Source organism: Pantherophis guttatus, chromosome 2 (assembly GCF_059756535.1).
Source record: "Pantherophis guttatus breed Tessera chromosome 2, ASM5975653v1, whole genome shotgun sequence".
Classification (NCBI taxonomy): Eukaryota; Metazoa; Chordata; class Lepidosauria; order Squamata; family Colubridae; genus Pantherophis; species Pantherophis guttatus.
Genome location: NC_142064.1, coordinates 108,487,361 through 108,511,623, shown reverse-complemented (window position 1 = coordinate 108,511,623; position 24,263 = coordinate 108,487,361). Strand labels below are relative to the sequence as shown.

At 41.9% G+C, this 24,263-nt stretch overlaps 1 protein-coding gene and 1 pseudogene across 1 annotated transcript; one reads left to right on the top strand and one right to left on the bottom strand.

Moving 5' to 3' along the window:
- Window positions 1-42: 42 nt before the first annotated feature.
- On the top strand, window positions 43-2,505 carry LOC148115248 (uncharacterized; annotated as a pseudogene).
- An 11,580-nt stretch (window positions 2,506-14,085) lies between these two features.
- AICDA (activation induced cytidine deaminase) lies at window positions 14,086-23,735 on the bottom strand. The gene is made up of 4 exons (XM_060690236.2): window positions 23,568-23,735; window positions 19,601-19,871; window positions 16,776-16,891; window positions 14,086-15,272 (listed from the first exon to the last, which is right to left on the bottom strand). Exons 1-4 carry the CDS (start codon window positions 23,733-23,735, stop codon window positions 15,219-15,221), a joined length of 609 nt encoding a protein of 202 aa, XP_060546219.2. The 3' UTR covers window positions 14,086-15,218.
- Window positions 23,736-24,263: the final 528 nt, after the last annotated feature.

Here is a 24,263-nt window from a genome sequence, read left to right as displayed (position 1 = left end):
CAATGGAATTTGCATGCGCAAAGAACATGGTGACAACAGCAGATGCATTTTGGCAGCCTGCGGAGAAAGTGGCTGGCAAAAAAGCCTTTTCAGTCAGTCACTTTCCAGCAGCAGCAGCTGGCTGGGGGCTGCCAAAAACTTGGATTAGCTTGCCTTCCCAATTCTGGACCAGCCACCGTGGAAGGTAAGCAGCCGAAAAAAGAAGCGGTGGTGGGGGAGGAAGGTAAGCAAGCGGGCCTGGCAACGGGGCCACCGGGAAGGTAGGCAAGCATGTTGGGGCCACTCAGCTAGCTAGCTCCCTTCCCCATGGCCCTACCATGCTTGCCTGCTTTCCAGCCCGGCCAGTGGGTGGGTGGGCAGCCCTTCAGGGAGACGGAGCCACTGTGCTGGAGGTGAGAGGGGCAGTGGCAGCGGCGGTGCTGGGGGTGGGTGGCTGGATGTCTCTCTCTCTCTCTCTGTCACACACACACACACACACACCCTGCCCTGTTGCCTCCACTGCCGCTTCTTTTGCGTTGGCTTCTCGCCTCTCTTAAAGTTGATCGTGAAGCGGCAGCGGAGCCGACAGGGGTTTGTGTGTGTGTGTGTGTGTGTTTGTCCTTCTGCAGTCCTCTCCCGGGGGACAGCCAGGGCTTCGCCGCCTCCTCTTTCCTTCAGAGGGGCTTCCTCCAAATCCTTGTGAAGGGATAAACACACACACACACACTGCCCTGTCACCTCCACTGCCGCTTCTTTTGCATTGGTTTCTCGCCTCTCTTAAAGTTGATTGTGAAGAGCTGGAAGACGTTTCCTTAGATCTCTGACGTTGCACAATGGCTTGGGGGAGATCTAAGGAAACATCTTCCAGCTCTTCACGATCAACTTTAAGAGAGGTGAGAAGCCAATGCAAAAGAAGCGGCAGTGGAGGTGACAGGGCAGGGAGTGTGAGTGTGTGTGTGTGTGTGTGTGTGTGTGTGTGTGTTTATCCCTTCGCAAGGACTTGGAGGCAGCCCCTCTGAAGGAAAGAAGAGGCGGCAAAGCCCTGGCTGACCCCCGGGAGAGGACCGCAGAAGGACAAACACACACACACACACACACCCCTGTCGGCTCCACTGCCGCTTCTTTTGCATTGGCTTCTCGCCTCTCTTAAAGTTAATTGTGAAGAGCTGGAAGACTTTTCCTTAGATCTCTGATGCTCCAACAATGACTTGGTGGAAGAAACGGTGCCTGGTTCCACTTCCGGACAGGAGAGGCGAGGAGCAGCAGCTGCTGCAATGTTGGAGGCTCTTGGAAATGTTGGTGGGGAGGGTGAGAGGGAAATGAATCTCTTCCTGGTCTTGAGGGAGAAGTTTGTCAAAATTCCACCCTTTTTTTACGTGCATCCACATTAAGGGGGCTTTGTCCCTCTTTCCCCCTTTAGTCACTTCCCCACTCTTCGTCTGACCCGTTACTCAGAGACCGAAGCCCTGATCGGAGGAGTTTGTGGTTTGATGAGGCGATTAAAAGAAAGGCTGTTTTTCTAGACATGAAGCATCTCCCCCCCTTCATTTTCCAGTTTGGGCTGCTAGGCAGGCTATTATTTTGTCAGCCCAAGGGTCAGGGGAAGGTACATAGGAAATCGCTCTGTCTCTGCAGCATCGGTCATGTGACTGAGTGGGTGTGGCCAACTTGATGTCACTCACAGTAAGATGCCGCCCCACCTTGCCGTGAGTGACTTCGAGTTGGCCATGCCCACTCAGTCACATGACCACCAAGCCATGCCCACCAAATAAGTCACGCCCACAGAACCGATAGTAAAAAAAATTTGGAACCCACCCCTGACATATACTAGCATGTTTAGAATCACGTTTTAGATATCTTGGAAAAAAAATACAGCACAGAAAAATGAAAACTCAACAGATCAAAATCCTGTCTCAATTCAACAAACGTTACCTCAACCACAACTAAAACCACAAATATCTGTCAACCAACCAACCAACATCTCTATACTCATCAAAGATACCATTGAGCAAGAACAAAAATGTCAAAATACTATCTTATTTGGATTAGATGACACAAATGAACCTGATATCACAAAGGTGTGTAACATCATTAGCAGCCATAATACACCAACCATCTCCCCTGACAAAATCATCGAAGCCTCCAGAGATGAAACCAGAATACAAGAACAGAGATGGCTCAGTGGCCCCACAATTCTGTAGAGTTATTTGCAAACGAAAGTTCATTTATACTATAAATTCAATTACCAGATCCAACTCCAACCACAGCAAACTTCGATCACGGCCTGATTTATCCTTATTACAATGGATCCGCTCCCGTGAGCTCTGCACAGAACTCAAAAGACACCAAGACCAAGGTGAAACTAACCTGTACATCGATTACCATGCTGACTGCATAAAAAGTAAAACCTACAATCAATCACCCAACATTCAACTCTCCATCATCCAAAACATCCAACCCTCCATCGTCCAAAACATCCAACCATCCATCATCCAGAACATCCAACCATCCTTCATCCAAAACTAGGTATGCACGCCCCTTACTTCCTCAATACCAACCACTACTGATCTTAAATACAAACTAATAAACGCAAGAAGCATCGTAAAGAAAATGTCCGAACTCCTCCTCTTATTAAATACTGCTACATTTGACACTATATTTGTCTGTGAAACATGGCTAAACTCATCCCTCCCTGACTCCATTATCACAGTAAGAGAATATCACGTTTACCAGTCTGATCGCGAAAGCTGCAGAGGTGGTAGAATAGCTATCTTCTACAAAAAGTCACTAAACCTAAAAAATATTCAAGTTGCACATGAGCTTGAACTCAATTTATGGACTACAAATAAAAGAACCCCTTTCCAACAGTGACCACAGCATGATTGACTTTTGTCTCAATATACGCCCTTACAAAAATCACCATAATAATGGGATACCCAACTACAACTTCAAAAAGCCAACTATGATCTCATAGACATCGATTTCTCATCTCTTGATTGGCAAATTCTATTCTCTGACTATAACACTGCTGAAGACCATTATAACATTTTTTTTGTTCAAAATCAATAGCTAGCTACGTAGCTGGCTACGTAGCTAGCTTTAAAAGCTGCTACAAAAATATATGCCACCAAATAAGGACTGAATGCCCCAATTACCACATCAAACAAGAAGAAAACCTTCTGCACACGAAATCCAACCGTGCCTTCTATAATTTTGTAAACAACAAACTTAAAGACTCAAGATCCATCCCACCCCTAAAAGGACCTAATGGTAAAGATTGCAATGATGAAGCAGTTAAAGCAAACCTCTTTAACACATTCTTTGGCTCAGTTTTTGTAAACAGCAATGGCTCATGCCCAACATTCCCTAGTTGTATCACTAATAACTATAACGATCTAACACAAATAGATTTCACAGAAGATAATGTTGAAAAGGCACTACATAGAATAAAACCATCTCTATCTATTGGAGCTGATGGACTATGTGCATACTTCTTAAAAAAACTTTCCACTGCTATAGCAGAAGCCCTAAGCATAATCTTTGAAAAATCTTTCAGGATCAGCTCCCTACCCAACCTATGGTCACTATCCACGGTCATCCCTATCTTCAGAAAGGGAGATCTCAGCCTAATCGAAAATTATAGACCAATCTCTCTATGCTGCGTCACCTGCAAAGTCATGGAATCAATCATCAATCAATCTATTACCCTCCACCTAGAAACAAACAACCTACTCTCTAATAAACAATTTGGTTTCAGAAAAAAATTATCCCGTGATCTACAACTTCTACACTGCAAAAACATATGGACTACAAATCTTGATCAGGGCAAAGCAATAGATGTAATTCACATAGACTTCTGTAAAGCCTTTGATTCAGTTGTACATGACAAACTACTTCTAAAACTAAAATCCTATGGCATCTCCAGACCCCTCCATAATTGGATAACCACATTCCTGTCAAACAGACAAGTGGTTAAAATAGGGAGCGCTCTATCAAATCCTGCACTTGTTAATAGCAGTGTCCCCCAAGGCAGTGTTTTAGGACCAACACTCTTCATACTATACATAAATGACCTTTGTGATCATATTATAAGTAACTGTGTTCTCTTCGCCGATGATGTAAAACTATTTAACACCACCAACAATGCTGCTACCCTTCAAAAAGACCTTGACTTTGTGTCAGAATGGTAAAAAAATTGGCAACTCCAAATCTTAACCAGCAAAGGCTCTGTCTTACACATTGGCGAAAAGAATCAGAACACAAAATACAAGCTGAGTGGACATGACCTTGTAGATGACCCTCACTCTGTCAAAGACCTTGGAGTACTCATATCAAATGATCTAAGTGCCAAAGCCCACTGTAACAACATTGCCAAAGAGGCATTAAGGGTTGTAAACCTAATCTTGCGTAGCTTCTTCTCCAGTAATATTACACTACTAACCAGAGCATTTGCTATTCTCAAATACAGCTCATCTGTCTGGAACCTGCACTGCATATCAGACATTAATAGAATTGAACATGTCCAGAAATATTTCACAAAAAGAGTCCTCCACTCCTCTGCTCACAACAAAATACCTTATGCCACCAGACTTGAAATTTTGGGCTTAGAAAATTTAGAACTACGTCGCCTTCGGTATGACCTAAGCATAGCTCATAAAATCATCTGCTACAATGTCATACCTGTCAATGACTACTTCAGGTTCAACCACAACAATACATGAGCACATAATAGATACAAACTTAAAGTGAACCACTCCAAACTCAATTGCAGGAAATATGACTTCAGCAACAGAGTGGTCAATGCCTGGAATGCACTACCTGACTCTGTGGTTTCATTCCAAAACCCCCAAAATTTTAACCTTAGACTGTCTACTGTTGACCTCACCCCATTCCTAAGAGGTCTGTAAGGGGCGTGCATAAGACAGCATGCCTACTGTCCCTGTCCTAACGTTCCCTTTAATTGTATTCATTTTATGTATTCAATTCATGCTTATACTTATATATATTATCTAATACATACTCGACAAAATAAATAAAAAAATGTAGCTTATGAAAGACATATTATACATTTATATAAGATATATCCTTTGTTTAAACTATTTAGAGTTAGTATCTTAACATATAGCCACATTACAGGCATGTTTTAATGTTGCTTACTGATAATTTCCTGTAAGCCTATAAGGGGCCTCTTTCTCTCTCTTTCTCTGCTTGAGACCAGAACTGACAGGGGAAGCAATTAATCTCTTATCAAGTCTCCATAAACAAAGGGAATAGTCAAGTCTAGCCTTGACTGGGGTAAGAATGTATCTAATTCAAATTTGCTTTGATATCCTCCTCTCTCAAATGTTGTTTCTACTTAATTAATGCTCTATTTTATGGCTATACTATAATTCTTGTGTAATAAGGTAACTGATAAGGGAATATCAAAGGGATAGGATAGAAAGGGGTTGATTGCTTAACAAGTTTGGGTGACAATAAGGACTTAACTAACTTTAAACATGTAGGTGTAGTAGTAGATTGTAGGTGGTCGGAAAGCATGTGACTGAACCAGGCCTTTCAACTGGGTCTGGAGGGACATGTGGCCGGTGATAGAACTGTATAAAATATGCTGAAATCTGTAACTAGGCATGGACTTCTGTTGTTGTGCCAAAGCGAAGTTCCACCAGCTCTTTGCAAACAGCTTTCTAATAAATCTTACTTCTGATTAACCCAAGTATTGTGTGAATTTGTTACCCACACTCTGCTTCAATTAAAATGGAGTCACGAGTCTTACTTTCCTGAGAGAATAGACCGAGCAAGGTCTGATAGAAGGTCTCTACTGTTGATACTGTGTTGTCTAATATTGTAAGAGGTGGTAGAATACCAGGGCTTCTCCTAAAATCTACTATCATCTATACAGTTTTGAGTGTGTTCAGTTCAAGATTGTTCCGACTGCACCACAGGGCCAGTTGTTCAACTTTCTGTCTCTACGCAGATTTGTTGTCATCTTGAATTAGATCAATTACTGTTGTATCATCTAAAATGTTTAGTACTTTAACAGAGGGATTCTTAGAGATGTAGTCATTGGTATAGAGAAAAAGGAATAATTGGATTTCACTATTTTCAGCTTTTTCCTGATTTTTAGAACTGTGTCTGGCTGGGATATTTTTTTAAATTTTTGGTTCAATAAAAGAAAAAATATTTTTCTTTTTACTAAATTTGGTCAATTTGAGATTGCAAGGTGAGGATATTAAGTGTTACTCACATTTTAGCCCAAACTCATCTGGTTTTCACAAAAGTTGGTGTGATTATCAAAATGATAGAGGCTGTCATCAGCCTAAAATTTATCTTTATTTTATGAAGCTGAATTTTCAGAAAAATCAATACATTGTCCCTTATAAACTTATATGTGTTCATAATAGAGAAAAGACATTAATTCTTACTTGAAAGGAATTTATGAAGTAGATGAAATGTACAAATGATCTCTTCTAATAATCAACAAGTTAATAACATTTTGTGGCTTCTGACTAAGTCAGATGATGTACCGTATTTTTCGCACTATAAGACACACTTTTTTGTCTCCCAAAAGGGGGTGAAAATGTCTGTGCATCTTATAGACCGAATATTGCCGCCCACCCACCAGCCATTTTTTGACTTCTGCATGCCCTTTTTTCCTCCTCGCTGTTCAGACACTCCTTAGACTGGGTATATATCACTCCTATTTGCACAGCTGAGTGTCAATCAAAATCCCTCTGGAGCTGGATCCACCTCACTTCCTGCTCCTTCCCCAGACTTTTTCACTCAGCCATTGCAGAAGCATTGAGTGTCTGTTTCTCCTTTTACAATTTGATCTTTAATTCGGTTTCCCTAGTCTATTTGAACTTAAATTATTTCCTTATTTGTTGTGAGTGCTGCACGTTGCCTGCCTTCACCTCGGTGAAGATTACAGGCTCGCATCGGCGGTTCGGGGCTCCGGCCGCCGTTAGCGGCTTGGCTTGGCTGGCAGTTTCTTTTACTATCCTTTTTGCCGCCATTTGCCGCCATTTGCCGCTAGTCACTGCGCGAGGCTGCTGACCTACTTATCGGCATTAGAGGCATTCGGCTTGAGTCCCTGCCGGCTGGCAAACTCATTAGCCTTTTTTGGGAGCGTATTTCTGCCTGTTTCAGTGCTGTTTCTGTCCGGCCGCAGGCGCTGTGTTTCGTCTGGCTCAGGACTTGCTTGGGACATTGCTTCGCGGGCCGCCATTTTGGGCCTGTCATTTCGCCGCGTTTTTGGCTGCCCCGTGGCATAGCGACCTGGGCTTTGGTTCCCAGGGTCGTTTCCTGGCCAGCAGGTGTGGACGCTGTCCAGGACAGACCTGCATCTTCCAACCCCGGGAGTGACCTGCCTGAAGCCTTCAGGAAAGTACACATAGTTTATTTTTATATATAAAAAAAAAAAGAAAAAAAAAGAGGGGAGTGCGGAGTATTTTCTGTTAATTGATTATTCTTGGATGGAATTAATTATCTGTATATAGTCAATCAATTCAGTTTTATATAATAATAATAATAATAATAATAATAATAATAATAATAATAATAATATTGATTTATATATATACATACAGTTGATAACCAGATAGTGGCAATTCATTGTTTGTTTCACTGAGGCAATTGGTATAATGGAGGACAGGGGGGAAATTGCTCTTTCCTCTGATCTAGATAAGAGTCCCTCTCCTTCACCAGTGCCTTCCCCAAGACAGACCAGGAGAAAGAGGGCTAAGAGCTCCAAAAATGGGAAGTCCTCTAAGTCTGCCAAGCCAGATAAGGATGCCCAACGTAGGCACAATGCATTAGAGAAGCAATTTGCTAAGGCAAGACAACAGGCTCAAGCCTCTTGTGAGGAGCCAGTCAGTGGGGTCTTATGCCATGAGGTGCCTGGTGACCCTTTGGTCTCCCATAATGAAGGAAATCTAACTAGTGAATTGGGGGAGGTTCTCCCATCTACTTCTCAAGGGTTTCCACGGTCTGCCTCTAATCAGCCTATTGTTAGCACTAGATCTCGTTCATCTAGTATGGCTAGCCACTATTCTCAGTCTTCTAGGCCTGTTCCTGAAGCTACTTTTACACCCACAGCAGCTGGCCTCCGCCCTGAGGAGGGTCCTGCCTTTGGACAACCAGTTGATTTTCAGTCCTTTTTTACTCAAGCCATGTCCCATATGTATCAAATGGGTTTGCAACAGGCCTCTGGTGCCTTGCCTACTCCAGTCTGCGCTCCTGCTTCCCCCTTTCATATGCATCCTCCTTGTGAACAACAACAACAACACTTTGCTCCCTATGGTCATGTGACTGAACCTGCCCGGGAGGACGATTTCTTGGAAGACTTTGAGATGTCTGAGGATGAGGACGAGATTCACGACAAGCCGGCCTTCCCTGGCCTTTTTAAACCTTCTTTGTTCCGCTCTCTTCTGCGCAAAGCAAAAGCTGCCACTAATATGGATACTTGTACTCCTCCGGGTTCTATTTCTGCCCCTCCGGGTCCTAACAGTAATCTGTTTAATCTGCCTCAACCGGATCATGACTTTGTTCCGTGCCCTGACCTTTTTTGCCAGGTTATACAAAGGCCTTGGGATCGCCCTGCTTCGTTATCTGGCCTGAATTCGTTTGACAGAAAGCTGTATGCTTCAGCTCCTGCGTTGGATGCTTTACTACAGTTGCCCACGATTGATGATCCGGTAGCTAGCCTTACATCCTCTTCCATCCTGGTAGGTGAGGCTGGAGATGGCCTCAAGTTCGAGGATAAACGGGCTGAGATGGGCTTTCGTAAGACGCACCAAGCGGCGGCTTGGGCTATTTGGGCCGCGACATCTTCATCCTTCTTCAATCGGGCATCCCTGGTGTGGTTGCGTCAGTTGAGGGACAGGATACCACCTGAAGACGCACGCTCACAACAGGACCTGGCCAAACTGGTGGCAGCGGTTGAATATTCGGCCGACGCATCCTTGGACGCGGCAAAATTCGCATCACATGCCTTGGCTTCAACAGTCTCTTCAAGACGTCTCTTGTGGCTCCGGAACTGGAGAGCTGACACTAAGTCCAAGTGGCGCCTAACTGCTGCCCCTTATAAGGGACCGGCTCTGTTTGGATCGTCATTGGATTCTGTTCTGGTCGAGAACCGGGATAAGAAAAAAGTGTTGCCCACGTCCTTTCGTCGCCAAGATAGGCGCTATCTACCATATAACCGTCAGCCCTTTCGGCAAGAACAAGGCGCCAGCGGTGCCTCTTATTACAGGTCCTCACAGTTCCAGTACCAGCCAGCTTCAGATAGAGCGTCCTTTCGTGACCGAGGTCGCCGACAATCCAGCTTTCGGCGACCCTTCAAGTCGTCTACAGGTCGCTTCGCCAGGCGTGGTAAGTGACTCACCGTCCCTGGTCCCGATCGGTGGCAAGCTCCAGGCCTTCTCTCACCTGTGGCCAACTACAACTTCGGATGCCTGGATTGTCCAAACTGTCACCGAAGGCTTGCGTTTGGAATTCACCACCATGCCACAGGACTTTTATGTTCATTGCCCTTGGCCTTTACAGCCGGACAAGCGTTACCTTCTGTCCCTCGAGATTCACCATCTGTTGCAGATTCAAGCCATAGAATGTGTTCCTTCGAACCAACTCAAAACCGGCTTTTATTCCACGCTATTCCTGGTACCGAAGAACTCGGGAGATTGGAGAGGCATTTTGAACCTTCGACGTCTCAATCAACACATCTTATACCGTCGGTTCAAAATGCATTCCCTCAAGTCTTTACTCGGCTGCATCCGGTGGGGGGACCTGATGCAATCAGTAGATCTGAAGGAGGCGTACCTGCACGTCCCCATTCACCTGCAGCACCGAAAGTACCTCAGGTTTGCGTTCGGAGACCACCACTTTCAATATCGGGCCATGCCATTCGGCCTGTCATCTGCTCCGAGGACATTTACAAAGTTGCTAGCAGCAGTCGCGGCGTCGCTCAGAGAGGTTCCTGTCCGCCTGGCATGCTACCTCGACGACATCTTGATCCTGTCGTCGTTGCCCGAGCAGGCGATCCAAGACCGGGAGCTAGTGGTTCACACCCTTCAAACCCACGGGTTCACTTTGAACTTTGCGAAAAGCCATCTGTCTCCCACGACTCGCATTCTACATCTCGGAGCAACGATAGATTCAGGTCAGTGTGTGGTCTTCCTATCTCCCGACAGACAAGTCAGCATAAGGAGCCTGGTGTCTCAAGTCTTACGCCACAGGTCTGTGACCTTACTCACTCTCTCCCAACTTCTGGGAAAATTAATATCATGCATAGACATTGTCCCTTGGGCGCGCTTCCATCTTCGTCGCCTCCAATGGTTTCTGCTCCCTTACCAGAGACAAGGTCGAGCAGAGTCTCTTCTCCAAGTAACAGTTCCGGCTCCAGTTCGCCTGTCCCTGAGGTGGTGGCTGTCTCCGGCCCTCAGCAAGGGCTCTCCCTTCCTGGAACCAGACCGGTTGGTGTTGACCACGGACGCAAGCCTCCGAGGCTGGGGGGCTCACCTCAACCTTCAGTTAGCCCAGGGAGTTTGGTCGTCGTCGGAACGGCGGCACAATATAAATTGGCTAGAGCTCAGAGCGGTCCGCCTCGCTCTCATACACTTCAAACACCTTGTTTATCGCCAGGACCTTCTGATTCTAACGGACAATGTGGCCACCAAGGCCCATATCAACAAACACGGGGGGACCCGATCCTGGACACTAATGCAGGAGGCGGAGCGTCTGCTATCGTGGGCGGAGCTCCACCTTTCGTCGATAAAAGCCGAACACATTTCAGGGTCTCTAAATCGAGAAGCAGATTGGCTCAGCAGAGACCAGATAGATCACGCCGAGTGGCGGTTGGACCCTTGCCTGTTCCAGGACATCTCCAGGAGGTTCGGTCTGCCCTTAGTGGACCTGTTTGCGACAGCGCACAACGCCCAATTGCCGAGGTTCTTTTCCCGCTACCCATGTCCAGCGGCGGAAGGTCTGGATGCTCTTCGGAGTCCATGGCCCCGGGGGCTCCTCTATGCCTTTCCTCCCCTTCCAGTCCTCTCCAAAGTCATTCGGAAGGTTATTCAAGAGCAGGCGAATCTTCTGCTGGTAGCACCCTATTGGCCTCGTTGGGAGTGGTTCGCCGACCTCAAGACTCTGTCAGTTGAACCACCATGGAGGATTCCACCCGACAAGCTTGTGTTAACTCAAGGGGCCGTCCGTCATCCGGAACCAGAATGGCTTCGATTAGCCGTGTGGCATTTGAGCGCATAAAGCTCTTCAAAGACAATTTGTCTGAAGAAGTCATCTCCATTATTCAAGCTGCTCGAAGGCCATCAACGATTCGTATTTACAACGCCTCTTGGGCTTCCTTCACAAGATGGTGCGGAGATCATCATGTGGACCCCACAACTGCGTCTGTTCCGGACATTCTACGATTTCTGCATGCGGGGTTCTCAAAGGGTTTGGCCCCTGCGACCTTACGCCGACAGGTGGCGGCTTTGGCCACTGTCCTGTCAGGGGAGGCCCGGGTTCCTTTGTCTCAGGATCCCAGAATTCGTTCTTTTCTCCAAGGGGTCTCAAACTTGCGACCGCCACCGATTCATCGCTACCCCACTTGGGACCTTACCTTAGTGTTGCAGGCCTTGATGGGCCCACCGTTCGAACCCCTTGCTTCGTCCAGCCTACGCTACTTGACCTTAAAGATGGCCTTTTTGTTGGCAATTACTTTGGCTCGCAGAGTGTCTGAAATTGCAGCTTTGTCCATGAGGAGTGATCTCTGCGTCTTCTATCCAGACCGGGTTGTTTTACGCCTAGACCCAGCCTTTGTGCCCAAAGTGAACACTCGTTTTCATCGAGCCCAAGAACTCGTATTGCCTAATTTCTGCCCGAACCCTCGTCACCCTGCTGAGAGGCGATGGCATACGTTGGATGTCCGACGGGCATTGAGAAGATATCTTAAAAGGACTTCCTCTTTTCGCAAGACCGAGGCGCTGCTGGTGTCTTTCCTTCCCTCCTCCTTGGGTCAGAAGGTTTCCTCAACTACAGTAGGCAGGTGGCTCAAAGCCTGTATATCTAAGGCATATGAATTGAGGGAGGCCCCTGTCCCGGGTGGTATAATGCCCCATTCTACTCGTAGCGCCGCAACCTCAGCGGCTTGGGCTACCCAGGCTTCAGTAGATGATATTTGCCGGGCGGCCACATGGTCTTCCCTTTCTTCCTTTGTAAGTCACTATAGGCTAGATAAGTTTGCCTCTGCGGATGCTGCCTTTGGCAGAAGGGTGTTACAGGCTGTAATCTCTCCACAAGGCCAGTCTTCGGCTTAGTTCCCTCCCTTTTTTCCTACAACTTGGGTATGTCCCGGTCTAAGGAGTGTCTGAACAGCGAGGAGGAAAATGGTCGTTGCTTACCTGAACAACCCTTTTATCCTCGCTGTGAAGACACTCCGTCCCTCCCTGATCTTCGCCGGGTCTGGCCTTGGTGGGGGTCTGCTTTTCTTTCCCTCTGTAGCTGTTTGCTTCCTGTTCGGCTATCTGGTGGTGTGTCTTCGTGACAGTCCTAATGCTCTTGGACCAAGTGTCTTCGTGAAAAGTCTGAGGAAGGAGCAGGAAGTGAGGTGGATCCAGCTCCAGAGGGATTTTGATTGACACTCAGCTGTGCAAATAGGAGTGATATATACCCAGTCTAAGGAGTGTCTTCACAGCGAGGATAAAAGGGTCATTCAGGTAAGCAACGACCATTTTTGGCCTTTTTCAGGCCTTTTTAAAGCCCATTTTTGAGGCTTTTTTCAGCCTGTTTTTGAGGCTTTTCTGGCCCATTTGGGGGCTTTTTTGGCTCATTTTCAAGGCTTTTTTCAGTTTGTTTTTGGGGCCGTTTTTGAGGCTTTTTTGTGCCTGTTTTCAGGGCTTCTTTTCAGTCCATTTTGAGGCTTTTTTAGCCCATTTTTTGGGGAAAAAAATGGGCCAAAAAGCCTCAGAAATGGGCCAAAAAAACCCTCGAAAATGGCCCCCAAAAGCCCACAACACAGGCCGAAAATAGCCTCGAAAATGGATAGAGAAAAGCCCCGGAAAAGGGCCCAAAAAAAGGGAGGCCAAAAACCTTTTTTGTTGTTTTTCTCTTCTAAATTTAGGCGCGTCTTATAGTCAGGTGCATCTTATAGTCCGAAAAATATGGTATGTGTCATCATCATCATCATTTTAGCCATTGTCTATCCACTGTAGGATGAAGGCCTCTTCTGCATGTTTCCAACCCATATGGTCCTGATCTTGGTTTTTCAAATTTACAGCGTGGGCATGGTATGAATTCATTGCTGAAAAACTATGAGGCAATCTGTGCATTACTTCTATTGAAGGATTAATACATACTAAAGATTTGATTCATGCTATTTACTTAACCATTGCAAAATTATAGAAGACTACAGAATAGAATACAATATGGAGACTTTATTTAGCATTATGGGAGAAAGATTTGTGAGAAAATAATCAATGTATGGAACAGGAGTACTTTTAAAAGGAATTAATGATAGCACTTTTAAAAACATATATTTAACACTATAGTTAATTAATTAAATCTATCATTAGATCATATTTTAGTGGTATTAGCAATTAGATATTGACTATTTTATATTGACTAATAATCAGCTAATAGTGACTTCATCTCTTAAAAATTCAATAAACTATATTTAGTATTTTTTAGATTTAATCCTATCTTTGAGTCTTAAAATTTGATATATAGCAATGGTGATTAAATGATTGAATATGTTCTAAAGGGAATCACATATAAGAAAAACATTTTATATTTGATTTTTTAAAATGTTATTATGAAGAAACTCATGTTTAATTCCATAGTTGCTATGGCTTGACTTTCAAATTGTGAAAGCATTGTGATTAACACCAGCTGTCTGCAATTACTGTAAGTTCGAATCTCACCAGGCTCAAGGTTGACTCAGCCTTCCATCCTTTCTAAGGCAGGTAAAATGAGGACCCAGTTTGTGGGGGCAATAAGCTGACTTTGTATAAATATACAAAAGTATGAAGGCTATTGCTTAACGCATTGTAAGCCGCCCTGAGTCTCCGGAGAAGGGCGGCATATAAATCAAAAAATTTTTTAAAAAAAATATTATTGCAATATGTATTTATTTTACATTACACATATTTGTACATAATACTCTCAATTTTTACAGAAGCCCCTCAAATTGTTCCAGTATAACTCTGAAATTCTCTCCCTCTCTTGCCTAACATTTGCAGAGCACAGTTAATAGAATGCATAATAGTGAAATTATAAATAAACCTTTTTCTCTTTGCCTGTGAAAGAAGAGGTCCCTGTGGTCTCTATATTGAATAAATTTGCATATACTTAAAGGCAATATTCTAGGAATGATTATTCTTCATCAATAAAAGTAATTTTCTCCAACTGATTGATAACTTCCTTGTTGTCAGAAGTCCTTATTTAGTTAAGAGATTTTGTATGACTTTGCTTAATCAATTTGATAACATTGTAAATGTTGTAAGACATGAAAAAAGTTTCTATTTTTTAGTTCTTATTGAAAAATAGCATGGAAAAATCTACATCTAATTCAACACATTATACATTTTTAATATACTTAATCCAAAGTATAAGGCTCTTGTGGTGTATCTTTGAAAATACTTTTTTGCAAGAGTGTTTTGGCTTACAATCATGACATAATGAAGACCAAGCACAAATCCAGTGTCAAAGCAGCAGTGCTCTCCAGACTTACAGTGGGCTTCTACTAGTAACAATATGATGAAATGTATTAGTTTCTATGCAGTGTTACGGCATCAGGATTCAAATTTCATCTTTTCTTCCATGTAAACTGAGTTTTTTGTGGATGCTAAATACCTTGGCAATTTTAAAAGTTTAATATTTGACTTCCACATCTATCATTCATTCTAGAAGATTTAATTAGATCCTTTTGTTTAGCACAAACAGCTATCTTCCTAAATTATCCATTTATCTGGCTGACCTTTGTGATAGTAATAATAAATGTGGCCACGTGCCTTGGACAGTTTGATTGGATTTACTTCTTCCCATGGAGGACAGTACAACAAGCCCTAGTCCCAGTATGCAAAAGAAGAGTATTCAAAAGACCTTGCCATTTTTTTCTTAAATATGCTTTTTTTCAGAATTTGATACTTATGGTAGGAAGGAAAGAACTGGGAGAAAAAGTTGGATGTTGAAGACTATCGCAAAACATGTTGACATTTTTTCATCTTCATTTCTCCCCAAGCAGGAATTTAAAGTCCAAGGGTTTGGAAAGCATCTCGCAGGTCATCAATTTCATAAAGAGGCTGTGAATCAAGGAGAAATAAGTGATCCAAAAGCAATTGTGAGAATATGAGACAAGATAACAAATAAGGACAGTAATAAAGAAAACATCAAGAAAATATAGGAAAAACTGGGAAGTGGAGGGAAGGGTATGAATGAGAAATGAAGGCAACAGAAGAGAAGAGCAAATAGAGGGCAGTGATTCTGCTTACACTGAGGAGAAGTAGGGAATGACAAGTAAGAGAAGAGCAGCAAAGAAGAAGAAGGAAGTTTAGTGTCAGATCCCTAAAAGTGATACTGCCATTCAATTGGGAGAATGGGTGACCTTGGATTCAATTTATTAGCATTGCCTGTGCCAACAGAACTCCTTACCTTTGGGGCAGGAGTGAAAGAGCCTTGGTAGTACAGTGGTCTAAAGCACCCTGTTATTAAGACCAGCTGCCTGCAGTTACTGCAGGTTCGAATCTCGCCAGGCTCAAGGTTGACTCAGCCTTCCATCCTTTCTAAGGTAGGTAAATTGAGGACCCAGTTGTGGGGGCAATAAGCTGACTTTGTATAAATATACAAAAGGATGAAGGCTATTGCTTAGCGCTTTGTAAGCCGCCCTGAGTCTCCGGAGAAGGGCGGCATATAAATCAAATTAAAAAAAAAAAAGTAAAATCTGTTACTACCGGTTCTGTGGGCATGGCTTGGTGGTGGGGGTAATGTGACTGGGTGGGTGTGGTCAAGTTTTTTTTAAAAAAACTTCAAAGCATTTTTTCTAATGCTTTGAAAAGCCTCTCTGCCAATCAGGAACTCAGCTGGGATCGTCAGAGAGGCTTTTAAAAAAATGCCTCTCTGCCGATCAGGGAACTCAGCTGGGATCGTCAGAGACTTTTCAAAGCATTTTTTTTACAACCTCTTCTGCAAGAGGTTGCAGAAAAAAATGCTTTGAAAAGCTTCTGATGATCCCAGCTGAGCCGCGTGATCATCAGAGGCTTTTTTTTTTACTTTTAAAAGCATTTTTTCATTGGAAGAGGTTGTAGAAAAAGTGCTTTTAAAAGTTTTTTAAAAAGCCTCTGATCATGCAGCTCAGCTGGGCATGGTGGGGGGGGGGGGCACAGGGATTTTTGTTACCTGTTCTCCGAACCACCCGCCGCCATCGCTACCGGATCAGGCGATCTGGTCCGAACCAGGAGCATTTCACCCCTGCTTTGGGGGATGTTTAGGACGGCCATGAGGGCTGTTTCACTTTAAAGGATAATGGAGGATAGCAATGGGAATGCATGCTTATCCGGTTCTCAGGGCAGCTGGTAAAGAAAATTCTTCACACTTGTGTATTGGCTAAAATCTGCATTCTGGCTAAAGGGAGGGGTCTCTACTACTTTAATCCTACCTGTCTTGCCTAAGGGTATTCAGATGTTGCTTTGAATCCATTGCTGTCAATTCTGCTTAATAAAAGGTTCCTTTTGAAATACTACGTTTCAACTTTCTTAAGTTAGAAGGAGAGACAATCCTTACACTCAGTGAGAGAAGTAAATGCTCACCAAAAGGATACGCCGGAGTTGTCTGGTAAGACGCACAGAATTTTCATGAAGTCCTTCCCAGGCTTTGAAGGTTTTTTTGCGGTTTTCCACAAAGGTGTTCCAGCAGTAAAAATAGTCTGATAAGAAAGAGCCATGAAACATTCAAACTCAGTTTGATATCTCCTAAGGCTGTGCAAATCTTTTGAAAGAGTTGCTTTGAGAATTCATGGGAGTATGTATAAATCATCTCTTTTGAAATAAAGCAACTCTGTCTTCACTGGCTCACTTGACTCTTTTAGAAGTTGTTCCCACCTGTCTCCCCATGCTAATCTTTTGAAGGATTTGTACAGCCGTTATATTCATCTGAATATATATTCATACAATTAGTTTATTTTGCTTCAAGTTCATAATGCAGATATTCCCTAAATGTAATTGTATGATATTACCTTTCTTTGTCTAATAATCAGCAGAATTTAATCTGGATTAAACTAAATTATATTAATTGGAGGGAGAACAATTTTCAAGACCTAATCCCAAGCAAAAGCCTGATGGCAATCAATCAAGTGGTAAGAAAGAAGGGGAATAAAGATACAAAACAAGAGATGTACGAAGCAAACACAGTGTCAGCCAAACAGGACTCCAATACTATACATTAATGCTCAAAGTATGAGGAACAAACAAGGCCAACTAGAAATCTTTGTACATGGGGACAAGAATGACATTGTTGCCATTACTGAAGCTTGGTGGAATAAAACCCATGTTTGGAACATATTGCTAGAAGAATTTAAACTGTTCAACAGAAACAGACCTAACAGAAAAGGAAGCAAAGTTGCATTACTACACCTGTACAGAAATGCAAAAAAACAAAGATGAAAACCTTGGATGCATTTGGGTTATTATAGAAGGAAACAGAAATGACACTGCCATAAATGTATGTTACAGACTATCCAATGAAACAGGCAATAGATGAACCTTTTGCTAATAAGTTAGCTAAGGTGTGCCAGAGGCACACTGCAATAGTATTGGGGGACTCTAACTACCCTGACATCAACTGGGAGACAAACTTTGCACCAAATGGGAGCTCAAACAGGTACCTGACAAACGTTGCAGACAACACTGTCACCCAAACGATAGAGGAAGGAACTGGAAGGTCAGCTATACTGGACTTTATTCTTACTAACAGAGATTAAATGATAATAGGGGGTTGAAGTTATGGGAACTTTGGGAGAGGGTGACCATGTCATATTGAAATTCAACATACTTCAGGCACAAGTAATAGAACAAAGTCTAAGTAGTGTACTTGGACTTTAAGAAAGCTGATTTCAACAAACTTAAAGCTCAGGAATGATTCCATGGATGGAAATCTCAAAGAGAAAACATTTCTAGAAGCTTGGGAAACTCTGAAATATGAAATTATAAAAGCCCAGTCTAGCCCAATATCACCAAGAAAGAAAAATAAGAGATCCCCCAGATGAAACCAGCATAGATTCATAAAGAAGTCTCTAACTAAACTGATAGACAAAAAGGACAAGTATAAAAAAATGGAAAGAGGGACAAATAATTAAGCAGAATACCAGCAAATAGTCTGAATCTGCAAAGATGAAGTGAGGAAATCTAATAATGAAAGCTCAGAATGAATTAAGACTTGCAAGAAATATCAAAAATAATAAAAGTTTCTTTCAACATATAAGAAACAATTTAAAAAGACAAAGAAATGATCAGTCCACTAATGAGAGATGATGGTAAGGAAGTAACGGGCTGTAGAGAGAAATCAGAGCTGCTAAATTCATTCTTTGTATCTGTTTTCATACAAAAAGATAATACAGCCCAACCAAGTTTCTTTCAACATGTCAAAAAGAAAAAACATTGGTCTGCTAAAGGGAGAAGGTGGTAAGAAGATGAGGCATAGCAGGGAGAAAAAAACCTGTTTAATTTATTTTTTGCATCTGTCTTTAAACAAAAGGAAAAAAACAGTCCAATCTAATAAAAGCAATACTGTAAAAGACAGATTAGAATATAAATCAAAATAGGCAAGACAACAATAAGAAAAGACTTATCCACTACTATAAACGAATTCAAATCATCAGGACCAGATGGATTACATCCCCTTTCAAACTCTACATATGCCTACAGTTACAACACAATGATGTGTGGAATGTGTTTATTCCATAAATGGATACTGTGTGATATTCAGTATGTGTTTGGGAGGCACCATTAATAGTACTTATAGAGCACCAGTTCTCTTTGGGGCAGGGAGAGTAGTACAACTGTGTATCAAAAATTAAATAAGATCCCAGGTGCCTTAGCAGGTATTGGAAAACACCATGTAAGTTTAAATAGTGATATGAACATCGCACAAAAAAGGAAAAATAAATAAATATAAAAATTGTTGACAATGTACAGTATTGCTAAAATCTTGTAGTATCATAGTCGTTTTGCTGCTGAGATCTCTTAAAATTTTGGCCTTGCTTTTGAAATTTCATGAGATTTCAGTCAAATAGACAAAATTTGACAAGAAGTCATCTTTCAATTCTACAACAATTTTCAATTATTTTAGTTTTTAATTTTACAGTTCCATGGATTTTGTAAGGAATTATCACAGATGCCATAATGCTGACTCTTCCTTGACAGCATAAGTGGTCCAATCTTTTCAGTTTGCCAGGGCAGCATTAAGTGAAGAGGAATTGTCCTGGGCCTCATATAAAATATATATAACATAGTTAATGTATAGGTAATATAATGTGGCTCATGGCCTGTGGCTGGACATGTCTGCTTTACAGTGTTGGCTATATTTTGCAATCACAATTATTTATTATTCTAGATGCCATCATTCTGCAGTATCTTACCTTTGAATGTCATGATGGCAATCTGAGCTCCTGCACGGTGTAGACGTCTTAACCCTTCAGGCTCAGCATTGCGTTCCTCACAGAAGTACAAACGGGCAGCGAAAATTCGCAGCGTCAGGTTAGGATATGCACACAAGAAGTCAGCCACATGCCGGGCACAATCGTAACATGGACTCCAGGAGGTGAACCAAGTAATACGATAGCAGTGCCTTGGATCCAGATCCCAAGTGGAAATGTAACGCAGGAAGAGAATTTCAACATGGCAACCTGACTAAATAGCAATGGTACAGAAAAACTGGGATATGAGCATCATACAATGAAAGGCAGAGCCTATAAAAAAAAAAGGTATTTTTTTTTTATAAACTCAATCCTGATCAGGATTGAGTTGCTCAATCTACAGATCAGGATTGAGTTGCTCAATTTACAGATCAGGATTGAGTTGCTCAATTTACAAATAAAAATTGTATGATCAGGAGTAACACATTTTCTTAGATGACATGTCAAGTTGCTAGTGAAAAGTTATATATCTGATTGTTTTCCTCCTATATCCACACTACTTCATACATGGAAATAATATCAAGCCAAAGAATGAATCTATCTATCTATCTATCTATCTATCTATCTATCTATCTATCTATCTATCTATCGCAGTTAAGTGTATAATATTTCTGAGTGGACAACAGATTTTAATTTAACACACTCCAGGTATTGTTTTGCCATTTATAAATTGTATTGCTGATCCTTAGCTGACAATATTGGGAAGATATTTAGATAATTGGCAGAGAAAATGAAATAATGGGTGATGAAGGTGCACTTTTGGGGTGATAAATTAATCAGGAGGTCATTTCAAATAAGATTTCTGCATATATATGATTTAAGTTCCTGAGCTTCTTTTAACCTTTTAGTTATCTGTCTTGTTTTTATACATCATGCATCTAGTCCCATTACACTGATCATGCTGGCATTGAGATCCTTCCAGACACAATAATTCCTAGAATTATCAGTTAAAAGGCAGCTATTTCATTTTTCCCTCAATAGGTTTTTGATAGCAGGAAAAAGATACCCTTTAGAAGCTATGAATGAGGTCAAATAGGTAATTCTATTTATTTATTTATTTATTTATTTTATGTGATTTGTATGCCGCCCTATCTCCGTAGACTCAGGGAGGCTCACAACAGTAAAAACAAACCCAATGAAACATAAAATACATACAAAATACATAAATGTATAAATATAAATTTAAAACATATAAAAATCCATTAAAATAATCAAACCCCCTCAGTCCAGGTTGGGTGATGTAAACAGCCATGTTTTTAATTCACGGCAGAAGGTGCGAAGGTCAGGAGCCAACCGAAGCCCCAGGGGAAGTTGATTCCAAAGAGTGGGCGCACCCACAGAGAAAGCTCTGTCCCTGGGGGTCGCCAGCCGGCATTGTCTAGCCGACGGCACCCAGAGAAGCCCTCCCTGTGAGAACGTACCGGGCGATGGGAAGCTGTTGCTGGCTGCAGATGGTCCAACAAATATCCTGGGCCTAAGCCATATAGGGCTTTATAGGTCATCACCAGCACCTTGAATCTCACCCGGAGGGCAACTGATAACCAATGCAAGTCGCGCAGGAGAGGTGTAATGTGGGAGTATCAGGACCTTCCCATCACAATCTGCGCGGCCGCATTCTGCACCAGCTGAAGCCTCCGAGTGGTCCTCAAAGGCAGCCCCAGGTAGAGAGCATTACAGTAGTCAAGACGGGAGGTGACTAGCGCATGAGTAACTGTGCGTAGAGCATCTTGGTCCAAATAGGGATGTAACTATTTGGCAATTTTAAGGAATTTTAAGGTAATTTTAAGGAAAACTAAAACTGACTGTAGCTAAAGATAGATCTTTGGTCTATTGGTCCTATGACATTTATTGGGGATATTTTTTTCTACTCTTAATATTCAGTCTGAATCTGGATTTCTGTAATTTAAATCCATTACTCTGCATTCTGCAAGGAGAGAAAAGAGGTAGTGATCTTCAATATGATATTCTTTAAAATATTTGACTAATGTGTGCTACTCCCCCACCTGACTTTTTTTTCAAAGCTAACTTATCTAAGGCCATCATTTTTTCCCCCATTAGTCTTAAAAGTCATCCTTGTCAGAGGTGGGTTTCAGCAGGTTCTGACCAGTTCTGGAGAACCGGTAGTGGAAATTTTGAGTAGTTTGGAGAACCAGTAGTAAAAATTCTGACTGGCCCCGCCCCCATCTATTCTCTGCCTCCCAAGTCTCAGCTGATTGGGAGGAACTGGGGATTTTGCAGTAACCTTCCCCTGGAATGGGGTGGGAATGGAGATTTTACAGTATCCTTCCCCTGCCACACCCACCAAGCCACACCCACCAAGCCATGCCACACCTACCAAGCCACACCCACAGAACCGGTAGTAAAAATTTTTGAAACCCAGCACTGATCCTTGTTGCTCTTCACCAATCATGTTTTAATTTCCCTGAATCTTTAAAGTGTAGTACTAGACTAGGATATAGTATTCGAGATGAAATCTGAATCAAGCAGAATAAAATAGAACAATTTCTTCTGATTTAGATATTACAGATATACTTAGGTTGATGGAATCTAAAACTACATTTCTCCTTTTTGCAACTGTATCATATTTATTTGCTGCTATCTCAAATTCTTAATAAGAGCCATATTGTTCTGCAGTTATACCACATTGCTTAGTGGGACGATCGAGCACTTTGTATGTGTTATGGCATTCTATTAAGAAACAAGGATGGACATCTTTAACAAAACTTAAGGTCAGGCATTTGCTAGTGCATAAAACTCTATGGGTCTTAATTATATAACTTGCTAATTCGTTTAGGTTAGCATAAATAACTTGCAAGTATGCAAATTTGAAATTTAGGATAGAAAACAACTGTTTTTCAGATCTTAGCAGAGGGGCCAACAAATTGGACTGATAAAAAAAAGAGGAGAAATCTAGGTAATAGAAAATATCAGGATGGACCAACCTAAGGCCATAGAAAATTTGGTGGATCAAAAAGACTGGACAATCACAAGCCAAAATCATTGTAATGTACATTGTACTCGAAGCACCTTGACCAATTAGGAATAGGATAGGCAGAACCTGAAAAGATATAAAAACATCCACTGCAAGATGTTAGGCTTTTAGAAGGAACTATTCTACTATCTTGAAATCAAATTCTCTTTCTTTCACAATTGCTTCTACAATCTTTAGGTATCTGCCACCAAGTTCTATGTAATAGAACTTCATTCTTGCCTTCCTTCTTTGTAGGCTGTCTTTGCTATTGAAATAAAGTGTTAAAATCTATCTCAGTCTTTTGTAAAATGAGGGAACGTGGGATAGCACTCTTCAAATATCTTAAAGGAATTCATGAGAAGATTGTAATGAAATCTGTTCTCTGTCTTTCCAAAGTGGATTAAGGAAAACACTTTAATTGGTTAATGGAAACCTATTACACAAATGAAAGGGTCACCTGGAAACATTGGAGAGGAAAGCAGAATGTTTCTAGAACCAGCTTCACTTTTTTCCAAATACTGGGTAATGTTGGCACAGGAAATAATCATTCTCTCCAATGTTCCAAAAACCCACCAAAGGATTTTCAAAGCTCTCCTCACCAATCTATGTCATTATGATTTGCTGGTGGCCCCAGAGATGTGGTCTGTGCATGCACACCTATATACAAATAGCTGCCTTGAACAAATGCTATGCTTTAGCATTTCAAGAACTCACTCAGATGTGCTTTGTGAAGCATTGCTTTTCTCTTTGCACAGCCCTTTCATTGATTCACAGGAAGACTAGTATTTGAATAAGCAAAATGATGTACTGTAATAAAATATGCAAGAACCCAGAGCTACCTGACCACATGGAGTCCAAGACAGCTTTTTCCCTTGCTTTCACTTTTTGTAGGCCTCTACTAGAAAAGACCCAATGGGAGCTAAATGTGTATCCCTTTACCTTATTACGCAGATATCCAAAATCGAGGGAGCAGGATGTGGCACTATTCCGCTGTTTTACTACATAACAAAGATAAGTTTCATGACGGCCTTTAGCCCATCTCATGTTCTTGAAATGGTAGAGAAATTTCTTTTGCTTCATTAGAAGACTGCAGGGAGGCAGGAACATTAAGAAAATTAATAGCACATATTTATAAATGAAGATCAATATGGGGGAGCCACAGGACAAATCAAGAACTTGACCAAAGATGAGATTAAAAATGAGGAACTCAGAAGCAGATAGTCAACTAAAGTATTATCATTTTGTGCTAGGCAAAAGAATATACTCTATATATTCAAGCATATAACATACAAAAAAAAAAAAAGACAGAAGAAAATCAATGGATATAGTTAATTTAGCATATTTAGCATGACAAGATCAACATATTCCCCTGTAAGTTTTGGAACTTTTTTCTATAGTTCCTTTTTGTCTTACATGATTAATGAATCAGGTTGTCATTGGCACTGACTTGATGACACATAATTCATCCACCCATCCATCCATCCACCCATCCATCCATCCACCCACCCACCCACCCACAATACTGTGGATATCAGTATATTCACAGGGTAACAGTCCTTACATGTGTTTTTTAAGATTTCTCCATCACATTTTGCCATCAATTTTATTTTAAAAGGATGCTTTCTGGCCCATTCC

Bases quoted from the DNA above. Each gene is read 5' to 3' on its own strand.
- AICDA (XM_060690236.2), bottom strand. From the start codon at position 23,735: ATGTTCCTGCCTCCCTGCAGTCTTCTAATGAAGCAAAAGAAATTTCTC. The intron at 19,872-23,567 runs GTAAAGGGATAC...ATTGCTATTTAG, and splicing joins TTGGATATCTGCGTAATAAG to TCAGGTTGCCATGTTGAAAT. The intron at 15,273-16,775 runs GTGAGCATTTAC...CTTGATTCACAG, and splicing joins AACTCCGGCGTATCCTTTTG to CCTCTTTATGAAATTGATGA.